The sequence below is a fragment of the Corylus avellana genome, chromosome 4 (genome assembly GCF_965113065.1).
Source record: "Corylus avellana chromosome 4, dhCorAvel1.hap1.2, whole genome shotgun sequence".
Lineage (NCBI taxonomy): Eukaryota > Viridiplantae > Streptophyta > Magnoliopsida > Fagales > Betulaceae > Corylus > Corylus avellana.
Genome location: NC_142493.1, coordinates 4,532,927 through 4,546,183, shown reverse-complemented (window position 1 = coordinate 4,546,183; position 13,257 = coordinate 4,532,927). Strand labels below are relative to the sequence as shown.

General features: G+C 35.4%; 1 protein-coding gene across 8 annotated transcripts in view; it reads right to left on the bottom strand.

Annotated features, from left to right (window-relative positions):
• LOC132177273 (pre-mRNA-processing protein 40B) overlaps positions 1–11,907 on the bottom strand; it is a 31,462-nt gene extending 19,555 nt beyond the window's left edge. The window contains exons 1-22 of one of the 8 annotated variants that reach the window (XM_059589527.2): positions 11,735–11,907; positions 8,952–9,116; positions 8,555–8,621; positions 8,127–8,195; positions 7,696–8,031; positions 7,418–7,609; positions 7,212–7,288; positions 5,983–6,052; positions 3,326–3,378; positions 3,175–3,232; positions 2,692–3,071; positions 2,531–2,603; positions 2,337–2,459; positions 2,177–2,245; positions 2,023–2,100; positions 1,752–1,838; positions 1,619–1,653; positions 1,370–1,475; positions 783–863; positions 597–689; positions 473–526; positions 3–119 (exon numbers count right to left, since the gene is read on the bottom strand). In XM_059589527.2, coding sequence (XP_059445510.2) covers positions 3–119; positions 473–526; positions 597–689; positions 783–863; positions 1,370–1,475; positions 1,619–1,653; positions 1,752–1,838; positions 2,023–2,100; positions 2,177–2,245; positions 2,337–2,459; positions 2,531–2,603; positions 2,692–3,071; positions 3,175–3,232; positions 3,326–3,378; positions 5,983–6,052; positions 7,212–7,288; positions 7,418–7,609; positions 7,696–8,031; positions 8,127–8,195; positions 8,555–8,587 — 2,184 coding nt within the window. In that variant the 5' untranslated portion in view covers positions 8,588–8,621; positions 8,952–9,116; positions 11,735–11,907. Of the gene's footprint in view, positions 1–2; positions 120–472; positions 527–596; positions 690–782; positions 864–1,369; positions 1,476–1,618; positions 1,654–1,751; positions 1,839–2,022; positions 2,101–2,176; positions 2,246–2,336; positions 2,460–2,530; positions 2,604–2,691; positions 3,072–3,174; positions 3,233–3,325; positions 3,379–5,982; positions 6,053–7,211; positions 7,289–7,417; positions 7,610–7,695; positions 8,032–8,126; positions 8,196–8,554; positions 8,622–8,951; positions 9,122–9,802; positions 9,867–11,734 lie in introns of those variants that run through there. The other 7 variants (XM_059589524.2, XM_059589522.2, XM_059589528.2 and 4 more) reach the window with 7 other exon arrangements.
• Between the last annotated feature and the right edge of the window lie 1,350 nt (positions 11,908–13,257).

Below are 13,257 nucleotides of genomic sequence, written 5' to 3'. Positions count from 1 at the left end.
ACCTTAACGCCATAATCACGCCAGTGGGTTTTGGCTGTAAGAATGCCTTCAGTAACATGCTCCTCCATTAATTTTCGGAACTCGTCACGGTTTTTACGCTCAACCTTTCTCAATTCTTCCTATTTTGATCAAACAAAGATCAGAACATTATGAAATAAATAAATAAAATCAAGGGAGAGGGGTAGGAAAATAGGTTAAATTGCTAACAAAAAAAGGCTAAGGTTACGTTTGGTGCACATAATGGTTATTCCATTAGAAAAAATGAATAGCCTTTATAAGAATTGAAGAATGTGGAATAAAATAGCCTTGGTGTTAAAGTATACATATACTAACACTTGGAATAGTCATTCCCTCACGGGCCATGGGAATGACTATTCCATTCCACCTTATTCCATTTCCAATAAAAGCTTTTCATTTTTTTCTAATGAAATAGCCCTTTCGCGTACCAAACATACCCTAAATATTCAAGCACCTTCTGTATCTTCCTCCTCTCTTCTTCTTCCTTCTCTAAATCACGTATATATTCCTGTGACAACATATTGAATTTAGATTAAAAGCCTCATAGAAATTCTCCAGAGGTGGAGATAGAAAATTACCAAAAAAATATCCAAGCGATCGATTTTTTCAAGACGTGCACATCTTTCATCGACTTCTAAGCGGTCTTGAAGTTTTCGCCATTGGCTGTCTGCCTGAAGCAGGAAGGCGATGCATAAGTACAATTTTGATCGTAAAAGATAACCTGCAAAAGCAGAAGAAACGAGCAGAACATTGCCAAAAGGTACCTTAATAAAATCACAAGATTCCAAGAATTGCTTGTATTCCATTATATTCCTCTTGCGTTCCTCCTCTGCCCTTGCTCGTTCCTAACATAATTACCAATAACAACAAAAACAAAAGCAACAGTAAAAATAATAATTAAACTACTAAATTGCTCACAGCCTTATTTTTTAATCCACAAAAACTCTGCTAATGATTTTTTGTGATAATTTGGATGAATCTCAATAGCTTCTGAATTCATAGTGAATCGAGTACAATGCATCAAAACAAGGATGACATATTAAACAGGTCGATTTTGACCATATATGAAAAACAGCATACTGATAGTCGAGGAAGTTAACAAAGAAAGGTATTCAATTCAATCAAAAAGTTAAAATTTCAACTTCTTTCCACCTTTTGCCATAAAATGGAACTGATCGTGAATATGGATTTCATAGATATGAGGGATTTTATTTCTTCTTGAACAAAACATAGATTCATTATTTACTAAAAAAGGAAAAAGAGATGAGAAAGAGATGGGAACATACACCTCAATATGTATGCATGCAAATTCTTATAATAAATAGGAGCAGTAGAGGCAGTAGAAACTTACCTTGTTTTTGAGTTCCACCAAGTAGTTATCAAACAATTCTCTGCGATCTCTATCTCGTTCGACAGCTTTAAAACGTTCATCATTCTCAAACATACTCACTGCTTTGCTGAATGATTGTTCAAAAATCCAAATAGCAAGGAAAACTATCATGAAACCAACCAAGATATATGCAAAACATAACCCAGGTATATATATATATATATAAGAAGAAAAAAATCAATGTGTAAAACCATTTAGGGAAAAACAAACCTCCATCTTGTGGATGATGTCAGGTCTGTGCACTCCTGTAAAACGTCAACCGAAGATAAGAAAAGGACAAGAAGAAAAAGTATATAATATGAATAGAGATGGTAGAAATTTCCAGATGCAGCAAGCAACGTACTTCTAACATTTGTTTAAATTCTTCCCGTGCGTTTTTCAGTTTAATGCGTCTTTCCTCAGCTTCCTGTTTTTTTCTTTGACTTAAGAACTGAAACAAAAAGATTGGATTATATGATAACAAAACAGGACTTGCACTTAACAAATGGCTAGATAATACTTCCAGTCTTCCAGAAGTGCCTAACAAAGAATGTGTTCCAATTCACAGCCAAAATCAGACTAAAACCCAACACATCAAATACTCGACTTAAAAGTACATCCTTAAAATGGTTTACCTCAGTGAAAGCTTGCTTCCGCTCTCCAAGTGTTTTCAGAGCACCATACCTTCTGTCATTAATTATTACTCTCATCGCCTGATACATACATTTTTGCTGTCAGGTACTAAAATAATAATAATAAAAGATAGTGAAATTGACATGATTAAAGTACCCGATCCCAGGTCCAATCAGACCCAACATTGGTAGACTCCAAAAGTGCTTTGAATGCATTTTTAGCCTCCTAGAAACAGAAAAGACCAATGATATCACTAGTCTATGCCCAGAAGAGCAACAATAAGAGAGACTCGAATGTGGCAAGTTCTATATCGTACCAGCTTGTTGGCATATATCAAGGGTTCAGGATCAATTGATTTTGCTACCAACGCACTATCAGTCATTTTCTCCCCTATTTCATCTGTCTTGACTTCCTCCAACGCTTTAACCGCATCAACTCCCTAGAACGGCATTTTTTTCATCACAAGAACATAACTAACAACAATTTTTTTAAAAAAAAATCGAGTCATACCTCTAAGTCTTTCGCAGGAATTCCATCAGCAGAACTATGAATATCTTGAGCCAAAAGGTTGTCAACATTGTCCCTGCAAAACTCAAGTAGAATTAAATTCCAACAACATGCCATTTGCAAACTACAATCAGAACATTCAAAACTAGCAAGATTGACTATACATGGATGATTGACTATACATGGATGCAGGAATGGTACTGGCAATGGATACGGTGGCTTCACCACTTTCTGGTACAGCTGCTGAACTCGTAACAAGATTTACAAGTGTCTGCACTCCATCTGCCTTTTCATCTTTAGGAGAAGCTATAAGAATTGAAGCAGTTGATCCAGAAACCAACACGGGTTGCAGATCACTAACAGCAACATCAGGTCCCACTGAAACTGGGCTTGAAGGTATCCCTTGAGCTGGGGAAGATAAGGTATCTGCACCAGATGGTGCTTCAACCGCGGAGGGAGGAACGGTATATGAGACAGGAGGAGTCCCAAATGTTTCCTGCTGTGTTCCCAAGAAAGATGACTTTTCTACTTGCTCACGAGCCAACTTGAAGTAAGAGTATAAGCAAAGCAGTATAACAAAGAAAGGCACATGAGTGGGAAAAAAATAAAAAAAGTATGAGAATAAATTTGTTGATATGGGAAGAAACCTTCAGCTCCTCAGGGATCGACCATTTGGATTCCTTCGAAACCTTGTTGTAGTAGTACCTGCAATACAATCATGCACAGAAAAGAAGTCAGTCACATATGTGCAGAGCTAATAAAGGAATAGCGTTAAGGAACCAATATTGGATCACACACTTCCTTCCATCAGGACTTGTATATTCCTTCCAGTTAGTTGATGCATCAGCCCTCTGTCACAGTGATAAAAACTAAAATAAATAGAAATTCTTTAGCATAAAAACAATTTCCAAATAAGAAGTCTTAAGAAATAAAGAACTGATTCCAAATGATAATAGTTAAGTAACAAGAATTCAGTAAGGTAAAAAGACTGAAACAATAATAACATTAACAGAAGGGGAAAAGGGGGGTGGTTGGTATCAATTTAACTATAACCAAAGGTTCTTTCTAACTTATATCAATTCTTTTTTTTCTGTCTTTGGAGAGAGAAAAATTCAAGCAGGTAGAAGCCCACTGTTAAGAGGCTTTGGAACCTTTCAAGAGATGGCACACACACTCTCTCTCTCTCTCTTGCCAATGAGTCTGGGAAAGGTTATACACATACTCTGGGCATTCTGATAAGTTATTTTTAAGTATATAATGGTTCAAATATTGTAAAGGACAGGCAAGCCCCTTCAGAAAAGCCATCTCCGGCACCTCATTGGGTAATAATGAAATGTTAAATCTTACTTATATCAGGTTCCTTTTTGACTTTTTGATGGAACTATTCCAACAGTTTGGATTCAATTGGATTCAGAATATGGGATTCAGAATATGCCACTTCCATATTTTAGTTCAAAAGAATATATATAACTCCCCAATTTACGATTTGAGATAAGTAGTTAAAACATCCAAGCAAATATGGCTAGCATAGACAATGCACTCACCACAAAAATCTTATTTAACCATTCTGCTCTACTGAGGACATTTTTAGATCAATGGGAGTGATGCTGTTCCAGCCATGTCCTACTAGCTGACCTCATCCTCATAGCATTCCCACTCAATCCTTACCTACATTGGACATGTCAAATCCATCTCAGCCAATGTTCTCTCATCGCATCCTCATCATCCCCACCCCCTTCTCTATAAGACCAACCCTTCACTTCTCTGGCATACTCTTTTGGCAACAGAAAACTACACTACATGACACTTTGGAAGCAAACAAAATTAACACTTGGACATGTAACCAGATACAGCACCACAGCCAAGTCCATGTAACACGGGCACGTCCACTCAATTCACCCTAACATCCTGGAATTACATGAAACTACTTTCATTATCCCCAATAAAAATACAATGCAGAAGCTATATATTCCAAGCCTGTAAATGGGAACCCACAACTTTATCACAATGAGTCAAGTTGTGCAAAATTATAGGTTTTCAAATAACAACCTACAAAAATCCAAGAAAACATTATACGAATTTTGTTTTCTCATTAAATCAAATCAAATATGTAGTAAAATCTACATTGGCGTTCAAATGCTTGGCCAAAGCAAGAATCTAAGAAAGAAATAAAAGAGGAAAGTATGGTATGTAGCCCCGAAAAAGATGCACATCCTATTGTGGAAACATGGCAAGAGATAAATTATTACTTCTTTTATTAAAGAATCAACAAGTTTGAGCACATCAAATTATAACAAGCAAGGAAATAATACAAATGACAAAATTTACTAACATTCAAGCTATATAGTAGGTAGGGCAGGCAGCAAAGACCCACAGCATAACCTACCTCTCAATAGAGTAGCACAGCAGGTACCTGTAACCATCTTTAAAGCTACGCAAGTCCCGCAGTGTATACAAGGATAAAAGAGTGAGAATAAGAAACAAACTTCCAAAGGAATTGAAAACACCATTAACTTTATAGGTCTCGAAGCAAAATAATGCCACTAGCAGACAATCGTCTAAGTATCTCAGCAATTCTTACAAAGATCGAACACCTTGGAATTACATCAATTTTTTTTTATGAGTACATCAAATGTTAAATGAATAAGAATCAAAGATGTAGGCAACACAGTAGTAGAGAAATGATATGAAGTATGGAATAAACAATCCCGTTTGTATTCATCCATATTGTGACCAGATTATGCAATACACCAGTAGAGAAATGCTATGACCAGTTTTGTATAATTCCAAAAGGCACATTATACAGTAACTTTTTCCAAGAAAAAATCAGAACTGGGGAGGCACGCACAAGAGAGAGAGAGGGAGGGAGGAAGAGAGATGAAGAGACACATGTTTTCAAACAGAAGTTATAAGTGAACAAAACAGTTACTTTAAGCACCCAGCCTCAAACCAAAAACATAAAAACTGGAAGACAAGATATGTGTTTCTTTTGTTTTTGACAGAGATACATGTGGAAGTAATTGTCAGAATGATAAGCAACTTGTGCCCATTTCATAGGACAGAACTTCAGTCCATAAACAAGATTGAGAAAAATAAATTTATATGAAATGAGAACTCTTCCAAAATTTCATCCGAAAGAGAGCTAAAAATACATTATCAGACAGTTCCAAACACAAATTGGATACAATCGTCCTTACAATGAGACAAAAGAATCCTGCAACTTGAACTAACGGATTTTTTTCACCGGTCTAGAAAAAATATAGCATATTGAATAACAAGAAATGCAAAAATAAATCCGTAAAACAAGTTTGCTCATACTGAACCAGGTTAGGAGTATAAATCACAAGAGAAACATGTGCACAGCATACATATCCACCGTATGCTTTAACACTATTCAACAGCATGACTAATCATCATACATTATGAAGAAGCAAGAGGAAAAAGGCATGACTCACCTCAATTGGCGTCATCAAATCTGAGGGCTTCTCCCAACTAGATTGTCGTGTTTTCTTGTTGAAATAGTATCTGAATGATTAATGTGGAGAAGAATTTTAGCCAGAAGAAGGAAAAATAACAAATGAAAAGAATCAAAAACTATGGCTCCATTTGTTAAAATTTTTGTTTTCTCTTCTCAAAACAAAAACATTAACAAACAACCCAAATACAAAACACTCCTAAAAGCACAAAAAATAGTTTTCACTTGTATTTCACATCAAAACACTTTTTTGATAAGTCACATCAAAACATTTTTTCAAACCAAAAACAAAAAAAACCCCCAAAACACATTAACAAGCAGAGCCTATATGTTTATAACGAGTTAAAAACAATTGTAATAAGCACAATATTTTGGTACATTAAGGATGAGAGAAGAAGAATGTGGCACCTCTAAGCAAAGACACGGTTTCAATTTTTCCCCATAAATTGTAGAAATGCCAAAATGAAATTTTTAAGAATGTAGTCACAATTTATAACCATATCTAATCAATCACAACAAATCATAAAAGGCAGTGACAAAGACTGAAACACCTTATCCATTCCATTAGTTTTGAAAGATCCAAAGGGCATATGTCTAAATGCAAAAGAATAAGAGCACAACAAAGCACCAACACAGAAGAAAGCATGCAATAAAAACCTGTTGCAAGAAACGGCTCACCATAGCAAAGGCATATGCCTCCAGGAGTTGCAATATTAAGAACACAAAAATAAAAATAAAAAAAATCAATTCCTTCCAAAATTGGAGGTGCTACGGATTACAAGAAAGGAAGGAGAAAAGGATGTTCAAGGGAGGAGGGGAAATAATAATAATAAATAAAAAAAAATGAAAAGTGTTCATCCCATGCATGACAAAATTCGGACAATGGAAATCTCAACATCCCTTGGGATAGGTTTTCATCTGGCTCACATTATTCATCAAAAAACAGCCTTCCTTAGACTTAACTGAGAATGTTTTTATGATTAAAAGTGTAATTAAAGAAAAAGGAGAATAACTTAAGTACAGAGGAGTAGACATGGTTTTTAGATGTTTACTCAGTCTCGTGGCCAGATTTTCTGTTTCTGCTAGTATTTTATTTAAAGAAAGTCCACATCTATCAAAAAAAATATATATAGGAAGAAGCGAAAGAACATTTTAACCTAGACAAAGATTGAAAAACTAGGATCTTCTGCATTCATTAGAACCATATACCTTCTTCCATCAGCAGAAGTATGCTCTATCCAATCTGTTGGGGCCTCTCTGGTGGAATTATGCTGGATGCTTGCTGCCTGAAATTTTTTAATATGTCAACAACATACAGATAGCATTTCAGATAGCAAAGGAGCACAAAATATTTGACAATGACGCTGACAACTCAGCAACTAAATGTAAAGAGGAGAAAAAGAAAGACGTCTAACCGACACAATGGCAGTGGGAACTGATGGTTGTTCAGCAGTGCGCTGTGCAGCAGAGGCAGTGCTCTGACTTTCAGATGATAAACTAAGTTGTCTCCCAGAAGAAATATTGGGTGCATGCATTTGAGATGTAGACTGATAATGGGTGGAAGTATTAAAATTCATTTGTGGTTGACCATAAGAAGTTGATGCAAACTGCACAAGTGTAATTATATAAAGTCAAGACCTAATAAATTGGAGTAAATAAAGAACTCAGCAATAACAACACACCAGAATCTTACAGTATATGATGAACTGAGAGGTCTTTCTGGGCCACCCAAACTAGGTGAATAGTTATTTGGAGTTTGGGCATTAATCTGAGGCATCGATTTTTCAGATGTAATGTGCATGTTTGGCTGAGCAATTGGCAATGGAATTGCCTGTGATGGTAGTGTAGCATGACCTGGCTGACCAGCTCGTGGAGGAAACTGCTGCATTGGTTGAGAAAATTGGGGTTGCAGAGTTTGAGGAGGCAATCCAACATTCATTAGCGGAACGCCTCGGCCAACAGGATAAAAATGTTGAGAAGGCATAGGATTGAACTGCTGTGACTGCTGTGCAGGACCCACCTGTCGGAACTGCAGCAACAAAAATGATGTAAAGAGGTTTTATCTAAATAGATGATAATAATATTCATTAGGCAATAAGAACTCTGCAAGAAGGGAAGTATTACTTGAGAAGACATGGGTGGAAGGAAACTTCGAGGAGGTTCCATTGAACCACCTATAGGAGGCTGATGAGGCTTTGCCAAAAAGAGAAATCAATTAGCAAAAGAAAAGAAAATAAGCAATAGCCCAATTTTAGATATAAAAATTCCAGCGTTTGATTGCTATATCTTAACTAAGGTAAGCCTCCATGCATAAGGCTTAAACCCCTTCAGTGCCTTAACCTTTTAAGGCATAAGCCTGGAAACATGAGTTTCAAAGGGAGTCCCATAGATGATACCTTCAGGACTGATCTTATTATCAAGGATAAAAATCCTTGATAACAACCTACATTTCTTGAAATCTTGAAACTAAAAGAACAGAAAACCTTGTCTTTAGAACTAACGGTTTCACAAGATATAAAATGTTATAAGAAACAGTTTTATGGACAAACTACCTGTGCACCCGAAAATCGAGGATTATTGGCCATTTAGCAAAGTGTCAAAGCTCTAGAAAGCAAACAACTGCAAAACCAGCAATCACCACTGGCAACTTAAAATTCTCAAAGATATGACATGGTAAGACACAAGGTCTGAACAAGCATGTATTGCAACACCAAACGATAATGCGTGAAATTCAACAAACATGAATAAAAATATGACTTAATGGAGTGAACTGAATTAGTGGAGAGTTATGCTTTATTGCTTTATAATACAAAATGGTGGGCAATTGAGAAACGTGTTCACAACATAAAAGTAATGCCAGATGGTTCCCTTATGCTTAGTGTGGTGTTTATGGTTAGAAAGAAATGCGAGATGCTTTGAGGACTCAGAGAGATCTTTGAAGGAACTCACGGCCTTCTTCTTCTATACGCTTTTCACTTAGACAACAGCTTGGCTTGCCTCTTTAGTGATTAGCTATCTTGATTTTCTTGTTCATTTTTCTTCTCCTAGTTAGGCGTTTTCTCTTGTATACTCCCTGTGTACTTAGGTTGCGCCCCTCTGTGCTTTTGATATAAACTTTACTTATCAAGAAAAAACATAAAAGTAGTCAACATATGAATGTTAAGATGAATCAGCAGCAATAAAAGGGAAGATGAAATAAGAAACAAAGACATTTATAAGAAGGTAGAGGTGGCATTCACTTATCCAAAAACCAAAACAAAAAAAGAAGGTCGAGGAGGCATTCATTTATCCAAACAAAAAAAGAAGGTAGAGGCAGCATTAATTGATGAAAGGATAACAAAAGGACATTTCAAATGGTCCAGCAATGTGAAAGAAACACATCCAGCTGTAACAGTGTGAAAGAGGGGTTCAACTTAATTTAAGGAGTAAAATGGCAAATGGAATGCCAAAAATGGGCTTGGATAATAATAAGAAAGGAGACAATGTTGAAAGATTTGATAGAGAATATGGCTTTAGGCAGCGGTAAGTCCATGTAGATGACATCAACTAATTGGAAGTAATGTTTTGAATTAAGCTGGCCCAAGTTAAACAAGTATATTAATTACACTGATGAAATAATAATTTTATTGGGTATAAGTACTGCTACCAAAAGCCTTTACCACAATGAGTAAGAGAGCAAATGTCAACCTTGTACTCATGAGCTTTCCAAGTAAATAATAAAAATTAAAAAACATAAGACATCATTATTTTTTCATGTAATAGCAATGAACTTCAAATCAATCTAAAAGTTTGGGGCCCACAATGAAGAAGAATTTGGTTCAGTTGAGCATCAGTTTCAGTCCGTTGGAAGTTGCGGTGCAATCTCTCCAAGCATCTTTCACCTCACTAAAAACCATTATTAATGTTATAATTGATACTTCACATATAAATATTTTCAGGAGACTGAAAAGAGTGTAGATGTAGATTCATCTTGTTCAGTTCTTTAGTATAAAAAATAAATAAATAAAAAAGTTCCAAATAGTATCACCGAATCAAATTGAAATGTAGACAGAAGAAAACTTGCTGATAAAGTTAGACAGTCTCTCAATACAAATATTGAAAGAAGAAAAACACATTTTCCAATGATAGAGCTTGTGACTTGTAAGGAAGCAGCAACTCTTCGTATTATGTGGCATCGAGAGGAAGATAGATAAAAATGTTCAAGGATTTGAATTTTCCAGTATTGAAACTTTACTCCTAAGGTTCTCAATTTGTAGGCTCCAATATTTGACGAATGTAGGCATCTAACCTTTTTTTTTTTTTGCTTGCTGCCATACAAGGTTTTAAGTAGGCTAGCATTGTTTAAAGCACACTAAACAGGTATCCTGTTTTGCCCCTAACTTTTAACTTCTTATTTCTGCAAAATATACCATTTACTGATTAACAACTTTTAAAACTATTTATGTGCGACCGCCAAAATTTAAAATCACTTTTTGGTAATTTCAGTTCGATACCCTTCCTCTACTAACCAGTTGATTAATAGTTAAAATATCGTCACAAACCAACACATATACAAAAGCAGGCCACTTTAAATGGAACAAAAATATGAAAAAACACACATTATAATCACTTTCACATGTCCACAACTATGTTCATCAACATGCTATAAAAAGACTCAAACCTGAAAACATTGGCTCCTAGGATCTCTTTCTGCCAAAAAAAAAAAAATTCACCCTTCCACAAAATGATACTTCCTGTGCTCACTAGGTTCAAGCACTTCTCTTTTCTTTTTGAGAAATTTATCTTCTAAAAAATGATAATCAATGTGCAATTATAATGGGTGGTGGTGGTGGTGGAAGCCTCATGATGCAGGTAATAAATTGTTTGTAGTGGCAATGCTATCACCAGGTTGGTGATTGGGGTGCAGTAGTTAACGGGAAAGCTATAGCAGCAGCTTCGTACAGGCAGTGGAAAAATGGAGGTGATAAAATGGTAGTAGCAGCATGGTGGCGGTAAAATGTGCCAACAATGGTGACAGCATAACAAAAGCCAAAACAAACTGCTAGATTAGGAAATGATACAGAGAACCTAAGAATTTTCACATCAATACTGTGGGATCTCATATTTTAGTCGCTACACTTTTTCAATTTTCCAATCAATCCAACAAAGGATTTACTTTTAAAATTTTCTCATCAACCTTACAAACCATTAATATATTAATTGCACCACAAGCAAGATCAATAATGCAAAACTATTTCAACAAAGATTGAGGCAAAGGAATTGGGATACCATAACAAAGCATTAGTATATTGGAAGATTGCACCGCTGTCAGATAAACGTCTATTTTGAGGCATCTCTTAAAAAGTTTTAAACTTTGCCTCAAGAACTATTAACAAGATCACATTCTTGACATATAAGCTCAATTTTGAGGAAACAAAACAAAATCTCAATCAACAGCCCCAAATTCCATAACCCCAGCAACCCAAATAAACAAAAGCCTGCCGCTAACTGTAATTTAATAAAAAGTCCACAATTTTATACCTAACTATGATAAGAGCAGCCACTTTCTATACAAATAAACTCAAACAAAAGCCATAAAGTGCACGACCCAGAAACCCAGATAAACAAAAACCTAGCCTAATTGTACCCTTACGAAAAAAACCCATAATTTTGAATCTAACAGTGAAAATAGTAGTCATTCTTAAGATGCGCTGAGAAGACGAATTTGGCAATGGAAGAGATAGAATGTTTACCAGTTCTCCGAAGGGTATTTGAAAGAGGCGCGCGTGTAGTGTGTACTGCGAAGTGCGCGAAGCTATTGGCTCAACAGTCAGCAAGTTACTTGATTCAAAGCTTCAACAGAAGGGGAACAGCATATATAGCTGAGAAGCCCTTTGAAGTTGTGGGGTTTTTTTTTTTTTTTTTTTTTTTTTGGCATTTTTGGCATTTTTGTTTGTTTCTTGTCCTCGTAGGTCGTAGCTACTTTTTCGTTTTTGTTTTAGTTTTGAACAAAGTTTACTTCAATCTAGATTGAACCCAATTCTTCCCAAAAAAAAAACAAAATTGAATTCAAATTATTAAATTATATGTGTTCAATATATATATATATATATATATATATGAGAATTACATGTATTTTTAATATAATATATAATTCTCATATCCATTTTGACATATATTTTGAGTACATGTCAGTTTAATAGATTGAGTTAGATAAAATTTCTCACATTCAATCTTAAAAAAATATATATTATCTTTTTGTCTTATATTCTTTTCTTGTTTATTATTCTTCATTTTAAAATAGTTAAAAATTTAATAGCTTTTAACATAATAAAAATCAATGTTTGATAATGGTTTTGAAAAATATTTGTTTGTTTTCTAGTTTAAAAAAGTGTTTTCATGTGACATAAATTTTTTTTTTTTTTTAAAAAAAAAAAGGGAATCCATATCAGTCTCATTCATAGAAAAATCATGAACATAAAGCTCTTATGAGCAATCATAGCCAAAGTTACAAGGTTACAAGCGTCACATATGACGTATTACATTCTAGACCGAAAACCAATCCACTAACCCATAACTAATTTACATATTAAAAAACAGATTTGTGTCAAACGACTCAAACTAATGCATAGGAAGTGCTTATTCTTCAAAATTAAGAGTAGACAAACCCCCAACTGAAACTCTTCCTCATCAACACGAAAGCCAGGATAACGTTTACATCTACAACGCAAAGGTTTGGACCATAGCAAATAATCTAGAGGGCATCACGCATGCAGATTGAGAGGAGACAAAGCCTTATTACGAGCAAAAACATTGGAAATAAAAGCGTACAGGGAAATAAAGGGACTAAAACAGAAATACAAACTGAATAAGAAAAATCGGACAAACAACAAATGGAAACCAACAGAATAGGAAAAAAACTGGAGAATCACATTAAGCAGGAAACGGCAGCCGGAAGGAAGCCGATCACGTGCTGGCCGGAAACCGACATGGACGGTGAGCGACAGAGCGGGTGCGAAGGAGATCGGCGTCTCACACAAAACAAACTGGGGGGGGGGGGGAGAGAGTTTGAGTGAATCCCCCAAAAGCATCACTTACAAAGTGTGACAAATAGGCTAGGCAATAAAAAGGACACAGCAAAATATACGGCAAAAGACAGACATAAAGGAAAGGAAATAAAACAATCAAAAACGAAAATCAACAAAACAGTCGGAAATAACCGAAATCAAACCACATCCAAAGAGACGGATCCAGTGCAAAATAGACGGATCCAGTG